At 37.7% G+C, this 27243-nt stretch overlaps 1 protein-coding gene across 38 annotated transcripts in view; it reads left to right on the top strand.

Moving 5' to 3' along the window:
* The window catches only part of ABI1 (abl interactor 1), a 98368-nt gene that overhangs the window by 47345 nt on the left and 23780 nt on the right, over positions 1-27243 (top strand). For 22 of the 38 annotated variants that reach the window (XM_069458790.1, XM_069458791.1, XM_069458787.1 and 19 more), the window contains one exon: positions 20441-20617. The exons of 1 other annotated variant lie outside the window; for it this stretch is intronic. In XM_069458790.1, the coding sequence (XP_069314891.1) occupies positions 20441-20617 (177 nt within the window). Of the gene's footprint in view, positions 1-4133; positions 4144-20440; positions 20618-27026; positions 27042-27243 lie in introns of all 38 variants that reach the window. 15 more of the 38 variants (XM_069458764.1, XM_069458763.1, XM_069458786.1 and 12 more) reach the window with 2 other exon arrangements.

Raw genomic sequence — 27243 nt, 5'->3', positions numbered from 1 at the left:
GTGGCTTGTCCCTTTGTTTGGAATGTCTGTCTCCTCTATTTCTTCTAAGTCCTGCTTATTCTTAATGCTTCAGCTTGATTGTCTCTGCCTCATGGAAACCTTTTCCTTGGTCCCAGAAGGCTAAGTTTGATCTTTCCTAGTACTTCTGTACATACCTCTACATGACAGATAACTTCTGTTTGATCTTCCTGATCTACTTTCTACTGCCTCCCCTGGTCTTTGCCCTCAGAGGCTTACTTGTGTGGGTTATGTCAACAAGCTTCTGTGAGTTGGGCTTCTGCATCCAGCCAGTGGATTGGTCCACAGGCCAATCAAAAGCAGTGAGGAAGGTAAGCTCAGAATATTTATTTCCCTGGTTTCTTTTCTGTGAGATTATTTTGGGCTGGCTGTGTCCCCAGACAGGTCACTACTCCCCTCAAGGTAACCTTCTCTGTGATTTTCTCTTCCAAGTTTGTAATCTCTTCCTTCCTCTTGTCATTTTTGATTTAGAAGTCTGGCACCTGGCTTTATATTCAGCCTCATCCTAACCCTTCTTGGACTTTTGCCTTCCAGGGATGATAAATGCTTTCTCCCATGTCAGTGTCTTGGCATATATTGTAACAGACATGGTTCACCTAGGTAACTCCCATGCATATTTTAGTTCTTAACCCAACTTTTATTTAAGGGTGATTTTTCCCTGAGTGTTTTTTTTCTGAATTGCCTCCTGCCTGTACACATATTATTAAGAGTCTCTGTTAACTATTTTTGTAGCATCCTATGCTTTCCCTTCATAGTATTTATTACTTGACTTACATAGTTATTTGTCCAGTTATTCAATATCTGCCTTCTGTAAGGGATCTGTTATGGCCATCGTTATATTCTCGGCATCTAGCATGTATACATTTATTCTGCAAATAAAAGGGAACAATGTTAGAGTGGAAGGAAGACTCAAGCATGTCTTTGGAAGAGTATGATGCAGAATTTAGGGCCATTAAAGTTCTTCACAGTTTTGAATGGAGCCATCCCCATTTAATTTCAGTTGATGAAAAAAAAATCAGTGCATCGTTTTTTTTAGACAAATTATTGGGTTGTATTTCTCCTTAGGTTAATGGAACATTGATCACTAAATACCCCTGAATCAGTGTACTAAAAACAAAATATCATATGCTCATTTTTATGACCAAGTAATAAAGATGACTTAAAACATTTTTGGGGAAACAATTTTTTTTTTGAGACAGAGTCTCACTCTGTTGGCCCAGGCTAGAGTGCCATGGCGTCTAGCTCACAGCAACCTCAAACTCCTGGGCTACAGGCATGCGCCACCATGTCATAGGAATTTTTTTCAGCTAATCAAGAATAATTTATTTTGCTATAATTTGTCATTAGAATAATTTCTGGTTGTGAAATTCTTTGGCTTTTGAGTTGCAAGTGGTACTTGAGAACTTTTAAGCATAAATAAGTATATTTAATTATGACATAACTTATTTTTAAAATAGCCCTGTTGGTTAAAAGCAAATTGTACACATTTCATCTCTCAGTTTTAGCTCTGAAATAATTTGAAAATCCATATGAAGGCAGTCAAAACCACTGTTCTACACCTATTTTTAGATTCTTTCCCCCTTTCGTTGGTTTCCTTTCTAGCCACCTGCAGTTTTATGTGCAGTTGCACGTGTTCATTTTTTTCTAATTTCTCCCCTCCCCTGAAGCTTGGCAAGTAGCTTCTCTAATGCTTTTGATTTGTTTTTTTTGAAGAGCAAAATGTAAATTATAAAGCCTTCATTGAATATTTAAATTCACTTAAAAATATTTTTGAGAAAATACAGCATTATTATGGAATAAAGAACCCAGGACCCCCTCTGCCTCTAGGAATCCTTTTTGATTATAATTTATCCTGATGTTATTTTATTAATATACTGTATTAATTAATATTATTATAGTAATTAATTACTAATTATATTAAACATTATATTAATTATTGATTAATATACTGTATAAATATTACTGTATATTAATATATAGAATATATCTTTTCTGATCTTTTACTTGAAACTTTTTTGTTTTTAAAGATTTGTCTATTCTAAGCATATAACTGGATTCACAAAATATACTGTGACATTTCTTTTAATGGGAGTACTTATTGAATTTACATGTAATATATTAATAGTTATTGATATATTGAAGTTCAAATGAACCATTGTTTTGTGTTTTCTACTCATGTAATCAATTTTGTTTCTTTCCTCTTTTCTTTTGGATTAACATTCTTTGGTGGTCTTATGTGTGTGTATGCACTCATGTGCACATGTGTATATGTGCTCACTCTTGCTTGTGGTGAATTGTTTCTTTTTATATGTGTTTTGTAAATTTTTGTTGTGACCTTATTTTAAGATGTCATCTTTTGAGATTTCTGTGTAGCCTAATGGATATACTATTATTGAACTAAGCTCAAGGTATGTTCCTTGTTTTGCTGAATGTTCTAGGGATACCATCAGTCCAGGACTATTTATAGTTTTTATCCTGAAAATTTCATGGAAACGTATTGCACTTTCTAGGATAATTGTGCCTTCCAATCGCCACCCCAATGTGTGTGTCTTAGTTTTCTATTGCTGCTATAACAAATTACTACAAATTTAGTGGCTTAAAACAATACAACTTTATTATCTTACAGTTCTGGAGGTCAGAATCTGAAATGGGTTTCACTGGGCTAAAATTAATACATGGGTGGGGCGGTGTTCTTTCTGGAAGTACTAGGGGAGAATCTGTGCTCCTGCCTTTTTGTTCAGCTTCTAGAGGCCTCCTGCATTGTGGCTCCTGGTCCTTCCTCTGTTAAGTCAGCAGTGGCCAGTTGAGTCTTTTTCAGAGTTGTGTCACTCTGATCAGTACTGACCCTCTTGCCTCCCTCTTTTACTTAAAAGGACCCTTGTGATTTCATGTGACCCACTCCAGTAATCCCAATAAATCCCCCCATCACAAGATCCTTAATTTAATTCCTCTGCAAAGTCCCTTTTGCCATATTCGTTCTAACCTCCCACCTTCACCAAGCCCAAAGATATTTTTATTTTATCCTCATGCGTTGTAAAAGTTGAAGCCCCTTTGTTAGTGTCCAACAAGCTACTACAGACAGAACAGCTGCAGCTTTGTTCATGTTTTCTGCTCTGAGTTTTAGTCCTTCCTTCTTCCTACTCTCCCTGGATTTTCTTCACTTTCTGGAGCATGGGACTGTGCATTAAGAAAAGATTCTGTCACTGCCTTTTTTATCAAGCATTTTTAGGTAGTTTATGGTGGGAGAGTTTTCAAGTTATCTAATGTGCTATATTGCCCCAGTTAACATTCCTTATGTTAGCAAGGTGATAATGAGTTTAATAAAACAAAGTCTGTTACCTTTGTTTTCCTATTATATTTTAATTGTTGTGGACATTTCATGTAAATGGGTTCATGCAATATGTGGTTCTTTGTGATTGCTTCTTTCCCTTAGCGTGATGTTCTCAAGGTTCATCCATGTTGTAGCATGCATTAGGACTTCATTCCTTTCTATTGCCAAATAATGTTCTTATTGTATGGATAGACCAGACCACATTTTATCTGTTCATCAGTTGATAGGCATTTGGGTTCTTTCCACTTTTTTGCTATTAGTGAACAATGTTCCTGTCAACATTTGTGTACAAGTTTTGCGTGGACGTATGTTTTCAGTTATATTGGTTATATACCTCCTAGCAGAATTGCTGGGTCCTTTGGTAACTCTGTGTTTACCATTTGAGGAGCTATCAACTGTTCTCCAGAGTGGCTATCTCATCTTATATTCCCGCTAGCAGTGTTTGAGGGTTGCAGTTTCTCCATATTCTTACAAGTACTTGCTTTGTCTTTTTTTTTTTTTAAATGAGGTCTTGCTATGTTGTCCAGGCTGGATTTTCAAACTCCTGGGTTCAAGTGATCCCCCTGCCTCGCTTCCTGAGTATCAGGGACTACAGACATGTGCCACCACGCCCTGCTAATTTTTTAAAAAAATTTTTATATAGATAGGGTCCTGCTGTGTTGCCCAGGTTGGTCTGGAACACTTGGCCTCAAGTGATCTTCCTGCTTCAACCTCCCAAAGTGCTGGGATTACACACATGAGCTACCATACCTGGCTCAATTGTTTTTGATTATAGCCATCCTAGCAAGTATGAAGTGGTATCTCATTGTAGTTCCTCACTTTTGTAGTCTGTAGAACCTAGTGCTTTCAGATTTTGAGCCTCCCAGGGTTTATTTTTTCTTGTAGGATACATTGCCTTGCTGTGTGCAGGTATTTTAGGTTCTGGTTGCTTCTATTTTGATCATTTAGCTATGTTGCCTCCATTTGCTTTCTGATATTCAAAGATTTATTGGAAATTTTTATCTCTTGTCATTCCCTTATATGTGTGTGTGTGTGTGTGTGTATGTATATATCTAAATAAATGCTTTGGCAGTCGTGAAGTTCCGGAGAGAGAGAGACATTAATATGTAATCAGTCCTCAAAATTTAAACTGAAGTACCAACTTGTACTTTTAAATAGCCTGTCAGTATAAAGATTTCTGAATGTGGTCATTATTTGTAAGAATTATAGGACCAAAAATACTCCTGTGATGAAGAAAGAAATACGGAGACTTAGAAGGGGCTACTGTTGAGTATAATCCAAATTCTTTCAAAGTGTTGGATTTGATGTGGTGATGTGCACCTGTAGTCCCAAATACTCAGGGAGGCTGAAGCAAGAGGATCGCTTGAGCCCAGGAGTTGAAGACTGCAGTGAGCTATGAATGATGCCACTGCACTCTACCCTGGGCCACAGAGCAAAGCCTTGTCTTAAAAAAAAAATAAAGACATAGAAACAAAGTATTGGCTTTTAATCTTTTTTGATAATTTGCACTGTTTGTCATGTATGTTAATATAGGTGGGGCATTTTAAATGAACTATGCAACAGTTTCTAAGATTGCTAAAAGAGTTGTATTTGTTATTGGCTTTAAGCAAAAGGATTGGAGAGCGGAGAATAATAATAAAAGCTAACATTTATTGAGTTTTTTCTACTTGTCAGACACTGTTGAAAATCCTTTATATATATTACTTCATTTAATCCTTACAATAACTGTGTGAGGTTTATACTGTTTTTTGTTTGTTTTTAAATCTCATCTGTATGATAAGGAAACTGAAGACATAGAGTGATTGAGTAACTTACCCAAGTTCACAGTTAGTAAATGGAACAGTCGGTTGTTAAATCCATGCAGTTTATTTAGTTCCTGAGCCTGACTCTTAGTCATTAGACTATACTTCTTGACATTTCTAGAGAATTTTAAATATATTATCTTTTTAAGAAGGGAAAGACACTCATGAAATATTAAAACAAATGTTAAATCTTAGGTAAGGAGCAGTAGGTTGAAGAGTAAGTACAAATTAGAAGATAAACTGTTCATATTTAGCTTAGATCCTAGTTTGGATCAAAAATGGTTATCACTAAATTAAACACAAAATTTTCTTTTTTCAGGTGTATGTGTAATTATCATGTGGAGTGTTCTGTAGTTTGTCTTATATTCTTAAGCAATTGGGGAGAAGACAGAAAAATGTCATTGGGTGGTACTAAAAAATTAGTCATGGGCCAAAGTGTTAGTGACAGATTCAGTTTTTCCCAGGATAAAATATTTCAAAATAATTCTGATCCAAGTGTTTTATGTTTTTCCACCAGAGTCAGATTTTGTAGCTCATCTTTTCTAAATGGATCTATTTAATAGTGTGTATATATAGGTCATTCTGAATCAAGTTAACTTCGAAGTTGATTAGGACCTAGTTTCAAGCTTATTGAACAAAGCTCTGTAACACAGAATTTTGGGCATATGGCCATTTCCAGAGTCTGGTCCAAATAAGCAGTAACAGACAAAGATTGTCTCTTTCTTGGCTGAAGGCTTTCTCTGTAAGCTTGTCTCAGGACTCTCTTACACTTTTTCTACCCTTTTTATACCCCTCTCCTTTTTCTATTCAGGGCAAAAGTATTTCAAGTTTTATTCTGTAGTTATTTTTTGCAGCCAACATTTATTATGTTTTTACTTATATACAAGGTTCTTTGCTTGAAACCCATAATGCCTTCCTTGTGGTGACAGTTGTGAGGATAGTATGCCTTCTGATTTGATATTGTAGAAAATATGTGAAACTTTATGTAGTGTTGCTGTGTCATACTTCATTCCTGCCTGCCTTTCTGTCTTTTGATAATTAGGAAGGGTTTTTCTGGGAGATCTTTAAAAGAAGCACATGTATTTTTTTTCCCCCCAAAGTGACAAGGGAAAGGAAAAACAACATGTTGCTATACAGTACTTTTAAATAATCGTATCTTCAAAGATAATTAAAAAATCTTATCTACTTATGGGATTTATCATTTTTATTTCCACATCTGTTTCAGAAAGTAACATTTTCTTCACTAAATAGTATTGTTTTTGGAATATTTTAATCTTTCCTTTAGAACTTTTGCTTACCATGCAGTTTATTTTATTTATTCAATTCCCTGTCTGCTCATATATTTATAAAAGGCCTGCTTGAACCTTTAAAAAGAAAGTTTCAAGTTTGGTCTCCTAATTTCCATAGTCTTTTTTATACATACTGTTTTAGCTTTTCTCTAATCTCTGAGTAGGTGTTTTATTTTCATGTCTCTTTGCTGTGGTTTAGGCTGTTCCTTGTGCTCGGATTTTCCTCTCTTCCCCACTCTTCTTTCCTCTCTTTGACCTACTAAATATGGCTGGCTAAAATGAGATTTCTTTTATGGAGTCTTTTGATGCTGCTCCAGGAATATTAATCATTATTTTCTCTGAGTTTTTGTACTTTGTGTGCAATTAAATATTAATACATTAAAATTATCTTACATTTAATACATTCAAAAGAACAATAGTAATATGTGTTATAACATGTAATAATAAAACAACCATCTATCAATCTACCACCAAAACTAAGAACTAGAAAATGATTAAGTGTTTCTTCTGCCAGTATATCATTCCCTTTTACTTTAAAAATTTTTTATCACATATATATGTATCCCTAAACAGTTATTATTTAATTTTGCTTGTGTATGCTTGTGTTTTATAAAAATAGATTCGTGCTGTATGTAGTCTAGCGTGGTTTGCTACTTTCTTGTCAGCATTTTAATTTGTAAGATTTATCTATATTGCATATAGGCAGTTTATTCATAGTAGTTTGTTCATTTTCATTAATGTGTAAATATGCCATTTATTTACACTTACATTTAATGGATTTGGAGTTATTTTTTCCCATGGTGTGAGTGACGTAGGGATCCATTTTCAGTGTTTCTGTATGGCAAACTAGTTGTTCTGCTTGAATTCTTTCCCACTGTGCTATCACTGTAAGGTACCAAGTTTCCTTATGAGCGTGAGTTTGTATAAGTTCTCTCTTGTCCTCTGTTGGTCCAGTTATTTAACTCTGTTGAAGAACCTTGTCCTGTGTTGGTCCAGTTATTTAACTCTGTTGAAGAACCCTACTGTCTTATTTACTATGGCTTCGTATCTCAACTTACTATATGGCAAATTACTCTCCTTCTTTCTGATTTTCTTTTAAAACCATGTCTTAACCATTCTTTCCTTTTTGCTCTTCCATATACATTTGAAACTGTGAAAAACACTATTGGGATTTTTATTGGGATGCATTGAAGTTGTAAATCAGTTTGGGAAGATTTGACATCAATACTACGTTGGATGGAAGTGAGGCAACTAGGATTGTGTGTGATTGTGAGTAGGTGGGGGTGTGTTGTACCTGCCTTTGAAGACCACCCAATTTTTACTTCAGGTTTGTATTTTGAACTTCTGTTTCACTATTTTATTTTTTTCTTTTTTCTTTTTTTTTTTTTGAGACAGAGTCTCACTTTGTTGCCCAGGCTAGAGTGAGTGCCGTGGCGTCAGCCTAGCTCATAGCAACCTCAAACTCCTGAGCTCAAGGGATCCTCCTGTCTCAGCCTCCCGAGTAGTTGGGACTACAGGCATGCACCACCATGCCCGGCTAATTTTTTCTATATATATTTTTAGCTGTCCATATAATTTCTTTCTATTTTTGGTGGAGATGGGGTCTCGCTCTTGCTCAGGCTGGTCTCGAACTCCTGAGCTCAAACGATCCGCCCACCTCAGCCTCCCAGAGTGCTAGGATTACAGGCGTGAGCCACCGCGCCCTGCCTATTTTTTTCAATTAAATTTTATTTTATTTTTTGAGACAGGGTCTCACTGTGTTGCCTGGGTTAGAGTGCAGTAACATCATCATAGCTCACTGTAATGTCAAATTCCTGGGCTAAAGCAATACACCTGGCTCAGCCTCCCAAGTAGCTGGGACTACTTGTGTGTGCCACCATGCCCTGCTAATTTTTCTGGTTTTTGTAGAGATAGGGTTTTGCTTGCAGTGTTGCTCAGGCTGGTCCCAAACTCCGGGCTTCAAGTAATTTGCCCACCTTGTCCTCTGAAAGTGCTAGGGTTACAGGTGTGAGCCACAGTGCCTGGCCTTTACTGTTTTCTTATTTCTTTCCTTATTTATAACTAGAGGTGCAATGTATAAAATATAGGGGAGAGAGTTTTTTAAAATCTTATACTGAATGTTCTAATAATTTTAATCATATGATATTTCTGCTGATTATCTTATGTTCCCTATTGCCATTATTCTTTCTCACAGCTCTTGATATTTTTTTTGCTTATCATATTTAGTCTGTCAGAAGAGTTTTCCACTGTATTATATTAGTTCTAGATTATGCCTCTTACATGACCTAAATTTAAAGGCCTTATTTGCTTTGTATTAGACTCCTGCAGCTATGTCTTTGTAACCAGCCCATTGTAGTGTAGTTTCATTTTATGTGTTGAAAATACAATATAAAATATTAATCAAATTCAGAAAATTACTTTTAAAATATGAAGACTTCCTTCAAATTAAAAAATTTTGTGAACCATTGCATAATTTCAAAACTGGGCAAGGGAATTGCTAAATGGTTTATTTTATTTTCATTCAATATTTAACCGGTAAACAGAAACACCATCTTTTGCTAAACTTAGTTCTTGAATTTTGTGAACTGTGAATTATATAAGGCCTTTAGGAATGTACTCACCCTCTAAAAGGTTATCCCCTCAGTACATGTTCATTCTGTCACTTCTAAATTTGTCTCATATATATTCTGTTTTGACTTTGTCACTTTCACCTCAAGTGCTGACTCATCAAGCATGGTCTTCATTTATGAGAACTTGTCTTTGGGTTTCTATCTTTTCCTTGGTTGATACTTCTGATATCCACACCTGTAAGATACACTTTCTTTTTTCAAATGAATTGTATTACAATTTGCTTACCCCTGGAATCATTGAGTTTTCAACCTGTCAGGAACTAAGTGTTTATTAGAATTGCTCTGAGAAGTCCTTCAAAATCCTATTGCTAGTGGCAAAACTGGAGATTGGAACATAATTCACATTCACCATATTTTAAATATATAATATGATACCTTCGTATTTTCATATGAATATTTTAGAAATGCTTTTTCTTAATTGCAGGGTTATAGATTGGGTAGTTTGATAAATAAGATTCAGATTTAATATTTTTTTACTTTTTTATGTTACAAATGTTATAGGTTCTAATATTATCCTATTGACATTTTATATAAGCAAAATGGAATCTTAGTGAATTAAAACATATCAAATTTTACATCTAGGCAGGTGTGGTGTCTCACACCTGTAATCCCAGCTATTTGGGAGACTGAGGCAGGAGGATCACTTGAGGTCAGGAGTTTGAGACCAGCCCGCGACCCTGTCTCCAAAATAAAAACATGAAAAAAGGCCGGGCATGGTGGCCCACGCCTGTAATCCTCGCACTCTGGGAGGCCAAGGCGGTGGATTGTTTGAGCTCAGGAGTTCGAGACCAACCTGAGCAAGAGTGAGACCCTGTCTCTACTAAAAATAGAAAGAAATGAGTTGTACAACTAAAAATATACAGAAAAAATTAGCCGGGCATGGTGGCGCATGCCTGTAGTCCCAGCTACTCGGGAGGCTGAGGCAGAAGGATTGCTTGAGCCCAGGAGTTTGAGGTTGCTGTGAGCTAGGCTGACGCCATGGCCTGGACAACAAAGTAAGACTCTGTCTCAAAAAAAAAAAAGGTGAAAAAAATTAGCTGGGTGTGGTGGTGTACACTCATAGTCCTAGCTATTTGGGAGGCTAAGGAGAGAAGATTGCTTGAGCCCAGGAGTTTGAGACTGCAGTGAGCTTTGATGCACTGCACTCCAGCCTGAGCCACAGAATGAGTCTCCGTCCCTAAAATAAAAAATTTATATCTAGTAAGTGAAAGAGCCAGTATTCAAACCTAGGTTTCCTAATTTCAAGTTTGCGCCCCGCCCCCGCCCCCACCCCCAACCCAGTGGTTCTAAAGATTTCTATAGGGAGGTCTTCTGGGCCTTTTAGTCCTTCTCAACTGGGGTAACTCTGATTTTGCCTCTAGTATATTAAGACTAAAACTAATTTTCTTTATACGAAACTGCATCTTTCCCTATCTAAAATGAAGAAAAAAAATGTGAAAGTAAGGAAATTGATTATGAGAAAGAATTAGTCTAACTGAAAAAGCTAACTCTCACTTGGTGAGCATATGCACACTGCTGTTATACAAATGTTCTGATTTAGAACAGGTTTTGTTCCCGTCCTCCTACCCACTTTACTTGCTCACCCTGCCATATGGAGGGTTGTGCATTGCTGGACGGGTTGTGATTTGGACTTTCACAATTCAGAATTAAGAATGGAGAGGAGACCTAAAGTAGAAATTTTCAAGTAATTAGAAATAGTGTGCTGAATAGTTCTGCAATGTGTGAGGGAAGTAGGAAAGGTGAACAAAAGATGATTTTAAGTAGAGTTGTGGACGCCATGATGTTTGAGAAACATAGGGAAAGAACTTGAGCCATTTTGAATTTATTTTTCCCTTGAAGACCAGGGACCGTGTGGAATGCTCTTTTAATGGGATTTAAGCAGTGAAATATACATATTTTTTTCATTTTGTTTTCTCAAGTTTACTTTTTTGTAAAGATCACCATGGTTACACTATAAAGAACACATTGGGAAAAGGCCAGATTTGATGCAAGTGGACCAATTAGAAGGCTATTGCAATAGCCAAAGTGAGAGATGATAGTGGATTGATTAGGATTAAATCGTTGAAAACAGATTTCTGGTGGCATTTAAAGGTATATGTGACAAGATTCAGTGATATTGGATATGAAATAAATGCTACATGTCTGACTTACTTAATAGAGAACTGAAGTAGGCACATTGAAATTAGGATTGAGTAGACTGTGTTTGATTTGGGGCAAATTCACTTTGAGGTACCATTGACATATCTGAGAGGAATGTCAGTTTACTGTATGAATCTACAGCTCAGAGGAGAGGTATTGAATAGATATAGAAAAGTTAGTGTGTGTATAAATGGTAATTTAAGCCCAAATGTCGATGAATTTGCCCGAGAGCGCTTATAAAGAGATAAGTGCCTAGGACTAAACCTGGAGGCACTGCTTCTATTAATATGAGATGATTTTGCAAAGAGACAGAGTGAGTGTTCAGGGGAGGTTGAAGCAAACCAAAGTGAGTATTGTTCCATCTTTTTCACCTTCCAATGAAATCTCAGTATTTTCCCTTGTAGAATTATGGATTCCTAAACTTAATCATGTGTCAAGCAAAATTTGGCTGAAATTTGTGCTAATTAAACTTGCAATGGACCTATTAGAAAAGGAAGGAGTTTAAAAGATGTGTAGGCCGGGCGCGGTGGCTCACGCCTGTAATCCTAGCACTCTGGGAGGCCGAGGTGGGCGGATCGTTTGAGCTCAGGAGTTCGAGACCAGCCTGAGCAAGAGCGAGACCCCATCTCTACTAAAAATAGAAAGAAATTATATGGACAGCTAAAAATATATATAGAAAAAATTAGCCAGGCATGGTGGTGCATGCCTGTAGTCCCAGCTACTCGGGAGGCTGAGACAGGAGGATCCCTTGAGCTCAGGAGTTTGAGGTTGCTGTGAGCTAGGCTGACGCCACGGCACTCACTCTAGCCTGGGCAACAGAGTGAGACTCTGTCTCAAAAAAAAAAAAAAAATAAAATAAAAAAATAAAAGATGTGTAGACGAATTCTGAAAAGATGTGGCTCTGTACATTTTGTAACATCAACTACTCTATACTAAGCCATCCTCAAAATTTTGGGGGGTGGGGTGGTGGTCAGAAGATGTGAATTGTTTCACTTGTAAAAACAGTTGTTTCAAGACTGTGAAGGGTCTGAGATTTTGTCTTCCATGCAAGCTAACAGGTTAGCCTGCCACAGATTCATAGTTGCTGGTAGAAGACTTCTGGGTCAGAGACACAGGACTTTATTACTTATGAGGATAGCAGGAGCAAGAGTGTTAGCATTTATGCCAGTTTCCCAAGCCCGCAGCTCCGTAGAGGAATGGGAAGGCGGCTGAGTGATGCCTGTAGTGCAGTACAGTCTATTACAGGAGAGGAACCCCCAGTTAGGGAACCCAAACTTTTCTATTGGGCAGTAAGCCTACCCGACCTTTGCCCTGGAGGGAGATGACATCTTTATTATACTAGACAGCAAATAAATCTGCCCCTTGCTCCTTAGGAAGAGACTGTTTCTCTATCCTTCAAGACTATTCCCTATGCAAACATACTTTAACAAGTTAGTATGGAACAAAGGGAATGAATGCCTCCATTGGCAATAAGTACAGAAACATGACAGACGCCAGTATAATTGCCTTTTAACATTCACCCCTCAATTCTATAATATATTTTCTGGACTTCTGATAAGATTTCCCATGATTATACAACTTCAGTGATCACTCCGATCAATCTTTCTGACAGAGGCTGGGACCAGATCCATTCAGTTTGTTTTATGAGATATTTAATTAAGGTTACTATCAGCAAGGTAGCAGGATGAGGCCAAAACTGCAATATTGACCTCAGCTGTGCCCCCCAGGGTCTGAGCCAGCCAGCTGAACAAATGCAGTAAACCTTTAGGGTCTACTTTAGAGAGCCAGGTGGCTTTCTCCTTAAGTTTCTGTACTGACTTACTTGGCCCAAGGCATTCATCTAGATATTGCAGGATGTATTGCATGTATTGCACAGATTTGCCTTGGCCTGCCAGGAGGAAATGTAGGGCTATTTTATTATCCATAGCATTCCTGACCAGTGAGTTGAGACTGACCTGAATGCCTCTAGGACCAAGGTGATGTCATTGATTGCTTTAGCTAAAGTCAGGAACAGATTTTCAAACAACCTTTTAAAATTGGATGAACCCCAAGGGATTAGTGCCTCGCTATGCAGGTCACCACATTTTCCAGAGGGAAGCATTGCCTGACTTCCATACAAGAAGTACTCCCAAGGCCTGCACCTCTATAAGAATGTGTTGTTTACAGTTGTTTCCACACCTCCCTTTATGTGGGATCTACTTACATCAGGGGGCATAGGCTGGTAGTTTCTTCAATGTGGCCTCCCTGATGGCTGGTAGACCTTAGGGTTCCCAGTTCAGTATGAATAATTGTCCAGTACTTGTTTTTGGAGAAACTACCTGAAGGCAATCAGTCCAATCTGTCTGTCTCATCTGTGCCATCAGCCAGATGGCATTCACCTGTCCCTTGGAATGACTGAATGATAGCTACAGGAATGGGGGTAGAAAAGACACCTTGAGGTATTGACAGGTGTTTCGTATGGGAGATGCGGGGACTTGAACCATCTTCTGCTGCTTCTGGGAGACTTTTCTGTGAGGTTAAAGAGAGTGGTGATCAAGTCATGATCAGAGCTGTCTGACAGGGTGTGGACAGACCCAGCAGTTAAATTTTAGGTTTTGCATAATGTGCAGGAGCTGCACCCGGGAATTTTCCTCTGTGAGGGGTGATTCTGAGAGACAGAGATCACTAATGTCCCTCCTTTTTCCTTACCTCCCAAAGTCTAAGGTGTTTCTCTCACAGAATGCCAGGGTTGTTGTATCCTTTCCACTGCTACAAAAATCAGTGTGTGCCATTCCAGTAGCTAACTTTACCTTTTTTCCAATCATTCCTGACTCCGACCCTGACCTTTTGTCTGGACAGGTTAAGCTCAAGGGGTACAGGGGCATTTTTATTAAATAAGAGACCCTCTTGTATCTCCCACTTTAGTCCACATGAGCCACCATAGGGCGACTTGGTGAACATTATCTTTATTGTGTAAGTCCATGGAAATCCAACAAGAAAAGCCAGGTGGCTCAACCTGAATTAAGTTTGAATTCCCAAAGCCCTGTTTTGGCTGGGCTGCCACCCAGAGAGCAAGCATACCAATTAGGCCAGCCTGGGGTTTCCATTAGGGGAAAGAAAGAAACATGCTCAGGAATGGTCAGGGCAGAATCCCAAGTGGCCAAGTGGAGATGATCTCTTCTTCCTGTTGACAGCCACATTCAGTGACCAAACTGTTTTATTAATGTGTCTGAATAAGGAGGAGGTGAGGGAGGTAAACTCAGAAATCTTTTGAGTTGATTAAATTTTTTTTTTAAATTATAGTAAAGTACATGTAATATAACATTACCATCTTTACCATTTTTAATTGTATAGTTCAGTAGTTTTAAGTACAGTCACAATGTTGGGCAACCAATCTCCAGAATTCTTTTTATCTTGCAGAACTAAAACTCTATACCCATTAAACAAGAGGTCACCATTGTCTGTCGCCCCACGCCCCCCCCACCCCCCGCCCCTGGCAACCACTGTCTTTACTTTTTGTCTCTATGAATTTGACTACTTTAGGTACCTCATATAAGTGGAATCATGCAGTATTTGTCCTTTTGTGACTGGCTTATTTCACTCTGCATAGTGTCCTCAAGTTTCATCCATGTTGTAGCATGTGTCAGAATTTCCTCCTTTTTAAAGCTGAATAGTACTGTATTGCATGTATACATCACATATCATCCTTTCATCTGTCGATTCTTTGGCTATTGTGAAATATGCTCCAGGGAGACCCTGCTTTCAGTTCTTTCGGGTATATGCCTAGCATTGGAATTGTTGGATTATCTGGTAATTTTATTTTTAATTTTTTGAGGAACCACCATACTGTTTTCCACAGTGGCTGCACCATTTTACATTCACACCAACAGTGCATGAGGGCTCCAGTTTCTCCATATCCTCAACAAACACTTGTTAGTTTCTGGGTTTTTTGTTTTTTTTTTTTTTTTTTTTTATGGTAACCATCTTAATGGATGTGAGGTTGTATCTCCTTGTAGTTTTCATTTGCATTTCCCTAATGGTAAGTGATGTTGAGCATCTTTTCATGTGCTTATCAGTCATTTGCATATCTTTTTTGGAGAAATGTCTACTCCAAGTCCTTTGCCCATTTTTGAATTGGGTTTTTTTGTTGTTGAGTTTTTTTGAGTTGATTTTAAGGGGGCTGTTCCAGCACTTAGCAATACAAGATGCTTGTGGATGTTAGGAAGTGTCAAAGGCTATCACATACCTTGACTAACAGCCCATTGTTGAGTGACTTTATGATAAAAAGCACACTATTGTCAGATTACAAATGGTGTGCAAAGTCAAAAACATGACACAGATTAGTGTCAAGGGCCACAGCGGTGAAGGCTGGAGTCGGCTGACTGGACTGGGATAGCAATACCAGATCCAGAAAAAGTGTCATCAACAATGAGGCACCACTTATAGCCTGAAGAGGAGTGTCAAAGGTCTGATGGAACCAATCTACCAGTAGTGTGTGATATCGTCCCTCTCACTAGGAGACAAATGGTTTTTTTCCCGGGACTCACAAGTCTGGGATGAGGTTTAGCCTTTGCATCAGGAACACAGGGTCCTTTACTTTGTCATCTATTAAATATCATGATGGTAGATATGTCGCTGTGTCTGGTATGATGATGTATCCAGCAGCAGTGGTGGCAGTCTGAGCAGTGCAGGCTTGATCAGTAGCTTGATTCCAGTTGTTCTTATCACGTCCTTCCCATGCGGCATCAATGTTAGTGATCTAGATGGTTGGATCAGCAACTACAATTAACTTCCACAGTTTATGGACAGTCTTTAGTATACCATTCTGTAGTTTTCCACGTGGCAGATCAAACAGCTGGGCAGGCCATGGGTAACAGTCTGAGAGTCAGTGAAAATATAAAAAGGTTTTCAAGGGGAGTATTGGCCTGATCTATGAGAATGTCCTTGAGTTCCGCCCACAGAACAAAGCAACCACACCCATTTTCAGTTCTGGGGAGCAGGCACTGAGGTTGAACAGCACGGTAGCCCACTGGACACCACAGAGTTTCAGCTTAGTTGAATCACCCGTGAACCAGGCCCCCAGGCATTTAGCGAACCTCTGTGAATCAAGGGCCACATTGAGCCAGTGGCTTTGGTTTAGGTGGCAGAATGGAAGATCAAACTTCCTGGAAGTCGTAGCTGCTACTCTTTCATGTAGAGCTGAGCTGCCCAAGGGGCCAGGCTGGCTACATTCTTGAATATAGCCAGCTGAGTCTATATTCTGTGTGGTGAGAGAGGCTTGTTGGGCCCTTTCCACCTTGTTACTCATTGCATTTGAGTTGACCCATCCCCAAATGGGAATCTTTTCAAAAGATGCGTATCTGTTAGCTGTGTCAGGGAGGCATTGAATCCAAACCCAGCAGACACCTCCAGAAGAGGCTGCTTGTCTTGCCAGAGGCTTCGGTCAGTAAAATCGTCTGTGCACAGAGACTTGTACTCAAGGGGGTCATAGGATTGTGGGGCCCTAAAGCTACTAGTGCTTTTGTATGTGGGCTTATACCAATGGGTATAATCTCCTCTGGAGTTTATGAGCATTCACAGTACAGGCATGTAAAATATCAATACCAATTACACACTCATCAGTGGCACAACAGAAGCCACAACAGTAAGTAGTACATTGGGTCAGAGAGCCTCACCCAAAGGACACATTAGCTTCCCTTCTCTACTGTGAACCCTACCCAAACCTCAGCAGTTGAAAGCAGGTAAGTTTTCCCTCCACAAGACTGGTATGAAGGTGACTTGGGCTCTTGAATCCAACAGAGCCATGAAATTTTGAGTCAGTCCCCGCCCCACAGCTATCTAGCATACCCAGGTGTCTTTGGTCTTCAGTCTTCCTTGGCAACTTGGAGAACTTGGCTCCACCCCTAATCTTTCTCTTTAGGGAACTGAGGTTGAGGTATGGTGGGTGAGGAGGGGGTTGGGAGAGAGCAGTTCTGCACCAGTAAACAACGAGCATGTACTTTCAGTTTTGAGTGGTGGTGTAGATGCATGCTCATCAGCCAAATAAACCCATAGTGTTTTTGGTCCACCCAAAACCCTGTTTTCTGTGGCAATGTTATCATTATGGGCATCTGTTTCTGTATGGGAACACCTTGATTCAACAGCTACAGCCACGTTGCTTTCTGGTGGGGGCAATGGGTTTTGTACCCACTGGCTGACTTGGGCTTAATCTACAGGGTGGCATCATTGTTTTTAGGAGTCCATTTGAAGGTGGGCTATTTGCTGCTCCTTTGTCAAGATAACATCTCTTAAATTCTTTCTGGATTTCAATACTAGGGCTAAGGGAGACTTCTAAGGCTGCAGGGTTGACAGCAAGAATTATCTAGATCCTTTGAGCTTTTATAGTTTCTGATTCTCCAGTGAGTTACCTTCATCTGCATTTTAAATCCAGTCCAGTACTGTAGACTGGTTGGTGTTGAAGGGAGTTTGTCTTAGGGAAATTTCCCCAAGAGAGCTGAAGGTCTCTTGTAGCAGACAGGACCTATTACTAAAAAATGCTGATGCCCTTTACTGTCATCTAGAAAGGACTGATTTTTTTTTTTTTTTTTTTGAGACAGGGTGTTGCTCTGTCTAGCTAGAGTGCAGTGATGTCATCATAGCTCACTGCAACCCCAAACTCCTGGGTTCAAACAACCTTCTTGCCTCAGTCTCTCGAGTAGCTAGGACTACAGGCACATGCCACAATACCCAGCTAATTTTTTTCTATTTTTAGTAGAGACAGGTTCTTGCTTTTGCGGGTCTTGAACTCATGACCTCAAGGGATCCTCCCCGCCCCTTACTCCGCCTCAGCCTCCCAGAGTGTTAGGATTACAGGCATGAGCCACCCCACTCAAAAAGATTGAATATTGACAAGACAGACTGCAGGAGGAGCTGAGCACTAGGACAGCCAGCTGTTGCCATTCTTTTTTAACAAGCATTACATGCCCAGACAATGTAATTAATTACATGCCCCTCACCATCCAAGCAAACTAGCCCAAGTTCTAAAGATTTGTCTGGTTCTACCCACAATGGCTTCAGATTTTGGTCTTTTCACACTCAGCGTAGATGCATCTCTGTAATTCTTGCCCAAAAGGGAACAGAACCCTTCTCCCTCTGCCAGGCAAACCTCAGCACTAGTTGTTCATGGGGCACACCTGGTGAGGCTGACTGTCAGCTTGGTGAGGAAGTCCTCCCATCTGGAGGAGAGTTGGCAATAACCAAGGCATCATTCAGGCTGTTGTCCTTTTTCTGCCTACTTCCTGGTACTCCGCCTGAAACTTCCTCTTCAATTTAGGCTCCTTAACAGGTACTAAAGTGGAGGACTATTCATTGCCTGGTTGACCATACAATTGGGTTAACATGTTCACTAGCAATTATCAGACTTTTCTCAGTTCCTGTTAACTGGCCTTTCCTTACCTTTATAGAAAGTGTTGTCTCTGTCGGCATTCTATTATTGTCAAAACTGTCAAAAATTGTGAAGGGCCTGAGTTACCCTTGCAAGCTAACAAGTTTGCCTAGTGCAATTTCTTGCATTCTGTTGGAAAACATGAGACTCCTGGGTCAGAGACAAAGGATTTGATTACTCATGGCAAAAGCAGTACCCAGAGTGTCAGCATTTGTGCCAGATAACAGAGCCCCAGTTTCCACAGGGTACTGCAGAGAGAGCCAGGTGATGCCTGCACACACACACTTCGGTGTATTAGAGGAAGGAGACTCCCAACTTAGGGGACCAGATCTTTTATAGTGGGCAGAAAACCTTTTTGACCTTTGTCTTGGAGGGTTATGTTATCTTTATTATACTGGGCACTAAACAGCCTGCCCCTTGCTTTCCAGGGAGATGCTATATTTTCTAAGGTTGTTTATATAAACATCCAGAACAAAGGGAGTTAGTGCATCTTTTCTCAGAATGTACAGAAATGCTTAGACAAGCATATAGAGAGGTGTCTCTTTCCAGCTTGTTTTGGGATTGTGATAGCATTTGTAAATTTTTGAGAAAGAGTGTTGCTTTGTCGCCCTGTCTAGAGTTCAGTGGCATCATCATAGCTCACTGCAACTTCAAACTCCTGGCCTCAAGTGATCATCCTGCCTCGGCCTCCCAAAGTGCTAGGATTACAAGTATGAGCCACAGTGCCCAGCTGTGACAGTATTTTTGATTACAGGTTCTTTCCTAATCAATCTAAAAATCCTGGTGAAATAAGACAGAATTTTAATAGATCCGTTTCAAGCATAATATTAAGGTGTTCTTTCTGACAGCACCTTTTTTCCTTTCTTTTTCCTGCTTCAGTTCAGTTTAGATCCTGGCCTTTTCTCACCAGGGCTACCATCATTGCCTCTCACCTGGACTACCGTAATTGCCTCCTAACTTGTTTCACTGCCTGTAGTTTTGTTCTTTCTATCCTCAACACAACTGCTAGAGGAGTCTTCTTAAAATGCTTGTATGATCATTGCACTTAATTTAAATTTGTCATCGGTTCTGCATTACTATTAGGACAGAGTTTTAAGTTGTTGAACAGTTGTGTAATTATTTCTCATGTGCTGACTACCATCCAGTTTTTAAATGTTGACAAGTAAATAAAAAATATTTTTACAAAAAGCCTCGTAGGCTGGTAGCAGGTAGGTAGGCTGCACCAAACAAGTTTCTAGGCTGCTTATTGACAGTTGACAATTTATAATTCTATACTTTTGTCTGTAGCACATTGTTCTTTCTGCCTTTAATAATTTCCATATCTGCCTCTCATACTCCTATTCATCCTTTAAAACCTACCTACTCTGTAAATCCTTTAAGTGAACTCTTTTCAACCTAGTCAGGTGTCTTGCTCAGCACCTTTATAGTAATTTCAAGTAAACTGTGCATGTGTCATTACAGCAGTGACCTCATTGTGTTATAAATTACTGATTTTTTCTTTGTCTGCATCCCCGTTAAATAAAGTGTAAGCTACTTGGAACAGGACTCCTTTCCCTTTCTACACATACCAAGTCTTCAGGGGAAAAAACCCATTGCTTTCCTAAGAATTGTTTTAGAATCAAATCCATTAAATTATTTGGTGCTTTTAATCACCTTTAAACATTTCCTGCTTTTAGCTTTATATAATTTGCTTAATTTTAAAGAGAAAGATAAGGTATTCACTAGAAAATAGACATTTAGTACAGTGCTATGGTCCAAAATATGTGGACCTCATATATGTGATTTACTGTGTCAAATAATTTCTTGTTTTGTTCAAATTTAAAATACAGACTGTGGATATTCATAAAGAGAAAGTCGCTCGAAGAGAGATTGGTATTTTGACAACAAATAAGAATACATCAAGAACTCACAAAATAATAGCACCTGCAAATATGGAACGCCCTGTAAGGTATATTCGGAAACCTATTGACTACACAGTTCTGGATGATGTGGGCCATGGTGTCAAGGTAAACATTTTATATTACATTAACGAGCTAATTTGCATATCCAATAAATATTTTAGATAGGAAATATGATAATTTTCCTAATAGATTCTCTTTAGCTAATAACTAGCATAATAATTTTCATAAAATGTTTAATATTAGTTATGTATTTACTAAGCTTGGGGCAGACTTTTACCTACAGAATAGGCTATATTCAAAAAGTTATTGGCTGGGCGCGGTGGCTCTCGCCTGTAATCCTAGCACTCTGGGAGGCTTGAGGTGGGTGAATTGCTTGAAGTCAGGAGTTCGAGACCAGCCTCAGCAAGAACGAGACCCTGTCTCTACTAAAAATAGAAAGAAATTAGCTGGACAACTAAAAATAAAAAAAAAAAATTAACCAGGCATGGTGTTGCACACCTGTAGTCCCAGCTACTCAGGAGGCTGAGGCAGAAGGATTGCTTGAGCCCAGGAGTTTGAGGTTGCTGTGAGCTAGGCTGACGCCATGGCACTCTAGCCTGGGCAACACAGCGAGACTATGTCTCAAAAAAAAAAAAAAATTATTAAAACTTGAAATAGTTACTCATTAAATAACCCATTTAAATCCTAGACTGTTATTTGTAAGTTCGTGTTGTGAATGCCATGTCTCACTTTCATTACTGAATAAGTATTTATAAATAATAATCTATGTGCTTTCCAGAATTTGTCTAGAAAATAATTTATGAATGTCCTTATCTTTTTATTTCTAAATATGTACATGTATTTTTATACCTGTGTGTGTATATGGATGGAATTGCAACTTATGAAAAATGAAAATTATATGTAATTTTCTTCTGTGTAAATACTCTCCCCCCCAATTAAAAAAAATCTCCCTTTTAGGAGAGAGATTGTTAATTGCCCATGTCCATTTCTAAGCATGGCAGAATTAGCTCATCTTGAAGGATACCTGTATTCTGTAAATTTTTTGGTATTCCTGGGCCATTTTGCAAGCATCTGGAATGACCTAAATTCTTTAGCCATCTGTGTTCAGGATAAACTGTTCCTTTTAAATGTGGTTATCCCTTTCCAAGAGGACCATTATTTAATTTTGTTTCTGGTCTTCAGAATATTTTATAATAATCTTAAAGGAGTAAGCTGGAATCATGAAGCTTTTCCTAGCAGAGTGATCTGACTGATACTTTGGCTGTATTGTTGGATTCTGGATTTTCTGGGCTTCCTGGTCGAGAGAGGAGGATAGCCGACAACGCTGACCTTTATCAACTCTTCTCTGAGACTATTGGAGCCTCGCCTTCACTTTCATGCTTGGAAGCTATATGTAAAGTTGAAAGACTCTGGAAATATAGCAGGGACTACTAGTTTGTTTCTTGTATTTTATACAGGGGTATGGCTAGGGTTGTATAAGAGTTTAAATTCAATGTTAATTTAAGATATTTTAGACTGGATTGATCCATGGGATTTGAGTTTTGAGAGTCTGGGAAAAGTGTCTTTTCTGTTATTACCTATCCTGGGGTTAAAAAAAAATATATATGTGCATGCATATACATGTACCTCTATGCACAAACACACATAGACACTCACTTGCTCACGTCTCCGCCTTTTGCCTCATCTTGATTTTTCTTCCTATTGAAGCAATACAAAATCATTTTAAAAATTCTATCATTACCTTAGAAGTGAACATCCTTTATTATATCATCGTTCCCCTAATTGTGTATAACAGTTTAAGATGTAGTACTTAGCTGAGTATAAGATGAATCAAAATTTTATAGGGAAGTTTTAGTTGAAAAAATTTATCTATTTCATTATATATATATAAGTGAGAAGTATACACAGAACATAATATATGCTGAAAGTATATGGATGTGAATTTTGGTAATTTGCTTTCTAACCATAATATGGATACATTAGACAAAGGGTCTTTTTTTTTTTTTTTGGTTTTGTTTTTAAATTTTTATTGTGATAAAATATAACATTTAATAAAATATACTATTTAATTATTTTTAAATGTATAGTTCTCTGACATTAAGTTCCTTCACATTGTTGTGTAGGCTATTTTAAAATATATTTTTGGCTAGGGGTAGGAGAGTAAGTGGTCTGTGAGAACAATATATTTTAGAAGCTAATACGTGGCATATTTGTCTATATTTTGTTTCTGTGATTTACAAATACACATGACACACAAACACACAATTATTTTTTCCCCAGTAATCTTATTGTTGTTTTATTTCCTTAGTTTTATGATTTCTCTAAAGTATCATTGGTGGCTTAAATCTTTATAGAGGATTGTAGAGATGCATGTAGATAGAAATTTCAGTTATGAGCAAATGCCAGGGCCAAAATTATTAGAAGGAAAAGTTTAACTTTATTTAAAATTTGGTATTTTAAGTATAGGGAGACACTAATTACAGCTTTAGAATTATTTTCTTATCCTTTGGCCACTTTTCTATTTAGGAGTTTGTTTTCTCTTACTGACTTGTGAGAGTCCTTTCTTCTTTTAAGGAAATTAGCCCTTCATATATTGACAGATACTATTTCCTCATATTGCTGTTTGGCTTTGATGTTTTGGTATCTTAAAAAATACATACAGAATTTTAAAAATTACATGTAAATATATTAATATTTTTCTTATAGCTACTAGATTTTTTTTTTTTTTTTTGGAGACAGAGTCTAGCTCTGTTGCCTGGGCTAGAGTGCTGTGGCGTCAGCCTAGATCACAGCAACCTCAAACTCCTGGGCTTAAGCAATCTTTCTGCCTCAGCCTCCCCAGTAGCTGGGACTACAGGCATACACCAGCATGCCCGGCTAATTTTTTCTATATATTTTTAGTTGTCCAGCTAATTTCTTTCTATATATTTTCAGTTGTCTAGCTGATGTCTTTCTATGTTTAGTAGGGATGGGGTCTTGCTCTTGCTCAGGCTGGTCTTGAACTCCTGACCTTGAGTGATCCTCCCCCTCGGCCTCCCAGAGTGCTAGGATTACAGGCGTGAGCCACCGCGCCTGGCCAGCTATTAGGTTTTATGCTTAAGGTTTCCACACTCCAAGATTAATAGCCCATCATATTTTCTTATTGTGCGATGTAAATTTTAGTGTTTTGGTATTTGTATTTGATATAGCTAGGTTTCATTTAAATAATATTTACTGTGTTAATGCATTTTATACTATGAAATGTATGGTACACGTAAGTTTAGTAGGAATTAAAAATATGGAAAAAATATCCTAAGGTAAGTCTGGTTTGATTTTTGGAAACAGTGTAAGCTATGAATAAGATCCCAGCATAGAGAAACTATTAATATCAGAACATATTCATAAAGGAGAATGACAAGAAGATCTTTATAAGTGAGCACATGTTTTAGAGTAAGCTAGAGTAGGGAAGGCTTGAATATGTAGCAGAGAAGTTTAAGTTTATTTTTGATGCACAGTAATAACAATAACACCTTTATAGCCTGATTCATAATTTGCAAAGGACTTGGCATATATAGTTGGCCCTCTGGAGCTCTGGGTTTCCCATCTGTGGATTTAGCCAACCTTGGATCAAAAATATTTGGAAAAAAATTTAAAAATGACAAATACAGCAATATAAAATAAGTAAAAATATAGTATAACAGCTTTTACATAGCATTTACATTGTATTAGGTGTTAGAAATAATTTAGAGATGATTTCAAATATGCAGGAGGATATGCCTAGGTTATATGCAAATACTATGCCATTTTATATAAGGGACTTGAGCATCCTTGGATTTTGCTATCCACAAGTGTCCTGGAACCAATCCCTCATGGATACCAAGGGACAAGTGTTTATTAGTATGTGTTTGTGTGCTTGTTTTTCAGCTTCAAAACCAAGTGATCTAAGAGTTGTTACATTTTATTAGTGATGTTAAAAGATAAGCACATTAAAATTTTTTAGATTTTATTTGAGCAGACAGTGATTCATGAATCAGGCAGTTCCATACCAGAGGGGACATTAGGGAAAGTTCAAGGATGCCAGACAGAGAAAATATTTGATTGGTTAGATGTTAATTGGTGGTTTCTGATTAGTAAAGTCCGTAGTTAGGTTAGTAGGTTGTTGGTTTCTCATTGGTTAAGTTACTCTGAGTTTAATTTTGGTTTACTCATACCCAGGACATCAGAGTCATATTAGCCTAATGGTCTCCCAATTGATCTGTTTTAACAGTATAGACACTAAAATTTATAATATTTACATAGGAATGATTTTTTTTTTTTAAAGTTTTAACTTTATTAAGCAGAGGAGTAAGAATCATTTCAAGGAAAGAATTGGTCTTACAATACCTATGGTACTATCTACCCTACCCTACTTAAAATATAGGGAAGAATCAAAGAGTTCTGTTGTTTTTAACCTAAGATTCCAGGCAAATGGCAAAATTACTCTTTTATAAATATAAATATAAATGTTAAGGAAATGAAGTGAGTTCTTAAGGAAATAAAAATGTCTCATTTTAGATATATTTTGAGCACATTTAAGTGGAAAAGTTTTATAGGTTTCTAGCAGTTATAATATTTTGAGCTGTAAAATATAGAGATTATTTTCTGCTAACACTCCTCAACCCCAACACATCTGCATCCATAAGCACACTTAATAGAGGAGGCTGAGCTCCACAGGAAGTTAAAGGTTATACCATTGCATAATAGCACGGAGTTCAACTAGAATTTTCATTCCCAAGCTAATTCTCTTTTTATTCTTTCGTTTGGCACCAGCTTATGCTTGGATGCTAATTTTTTGTTTCTTGTTCATATTAAACAACAAATGAGGGAAGATGTGTGGGCATATTTAGAATATTTTCTCGATTATTTTAGGATAGTATTTAGTGTTATTATAATGTATACACATTATAAGATATACTTTAGGATATGCATATACTGGCATAAGTATATACATATACTATAATATAAAATGGTAATATATACATTAGGATATTTTATCTTCAAGGATTCTAATAATTTTAGTCAAATTTAAATTTCTGGCTGGGCGCAGTGGCTCACGCCTATAATCCTAGCACTCTGGGAGGCCGAGGCCGGAGGATTGCTCAAGGTCTGGAGTTCAAGACCAGCCTCAGCAAGAGCGAGACCTCTTCTCTACTAAAAAAACAGAAAGAAATTAGCTGGACAACTAAAACTATATAGAAAATTTAGCTGGGCATGGTGGCGCATGCCTGTGGTCCCAGCTACTCGGGAGGCTGAGGCAGGAGGATTGCTTAAGCCCAGGAGTTTGAGGTTGCTGTGAGCTAGGCTGATGCCATAGCACTCTAGCCTGGGCAATAGAGTGTGACTCTGTCTCAAAAAAAATTTAATTTTCTAAATCAAGGGTGATATGTAGTGGTGAGGTGGAGTTCCAGATGTTGTTTCTGAATAAAAGTGAGCAATATCATTTTAAACATACATTAAAGAATACTGAATTTCTGGCACCATTTCTATAAATGAGAATATATTCAAGAAAATGTAAATTCCTCCTTTGGATGATTTTCCTTAATATTGCCTCAAAAATAGTACATACTTACTGAGAATGGCAGATGTTATGGAAAGAACCTAAAACTCACAAAATCTGAAAAAACTTAAACTGAAACCTGAAGATATTTTTTCTTAGTGGCATAGTACAAGTAGTGATGCTTTGGGACTGTACTCACTGTTTCATGTGTGTAGGCTAGTCATCTTTTGTAGGAGTAGCCTTTAGGATCAAAGTAGCTTTTTTCAATTTTGAATTTTGACTAAATTGGTTCAGGAGAAAACTTAGAACTAAAGCTACCTATAAATTCCTACTACTGTTGGCCTGTTCAAGAGTTGGGTTCATATGGTATTAATAGAAACGAGAGGGTTTTCCGGACCCTGTTTTTTTATACCTTAGTTAGAATCTGGCTAAGCGATTACTGTGCATGATGATATTTTTTTTAAATACCAAGGTGCTAAGTTCTTTTTTTTAGTTTCAAAGCAACCTGTGATTTTGTTTTAACATTTGCAGTTTATCACTTTTTAAAATACTATACTACCGTTCAAGTAATGAATACTCATACTTGAATATTCATTATCCAGTAAAGTCTAGGTGTTGTACACTGATGTGTTAAAATAGCTTTATATCTAATGTGTTATGGTGTTTATGTTTAAATCAAAGTATTTTTTTTATCAACTGTGATTCAGTTGGATTAGTTACATAGGATAAAATACTGATGTGAGAAATCATTGGGCCTGCATGAGATTTGCATAATTAAGTGGTGGTTTCCTTATGAATATATTTCTTTTGAAAAATACATAAAACATGAATATTTGCCCAGTACTTACGGATATCTTTTTCTTTACAAAATATTTGAAATGTGGCTGGATAAAAGCTTAACATGAATTGAATAACTGTAAATATAAACCTGTCCTATCAGATATAACTTATGTAGCATTAATTTCTACCTTTTCCCCCCCTTTTTTTGCCAACGTAAAGTGGCTAAAAGCCAAGGTAAGAGACGTTACTTATTTGATCCACAGTATTCCCTCTATATCGATAGAGGCTGCAGAGCCACTAAAATGTGAAAACTCTTCTTATGTCTGTCTGCTTTCCCCTTTAGGATTTACGTAGATTAAATATACTCAAATTCAGTTCGAATCAGCAACATTTAGCTTGGCTGTGTTAATATATCAAAGATATATTGACATCTGCA

This window comes from Eulemur rufifrons, chromosome 25, assembly GCF_041146395.1.
Source record: "Eulemur rufifrons isolate Redbay chromosome 25, OSU_ERuf_1, whole genome shotgun sequence".
In the NCBI taxonomy this organism is placed as follows: domain Eukaryota; kingdom Metazoa; phylum Chordata; class Mammalia; order Primates; family Lemuridae; genus Eulemur; species Eulemur rufifrons.
This window is presented reverse-complemented; position numbering and strand designations above follow the sequence as displayed.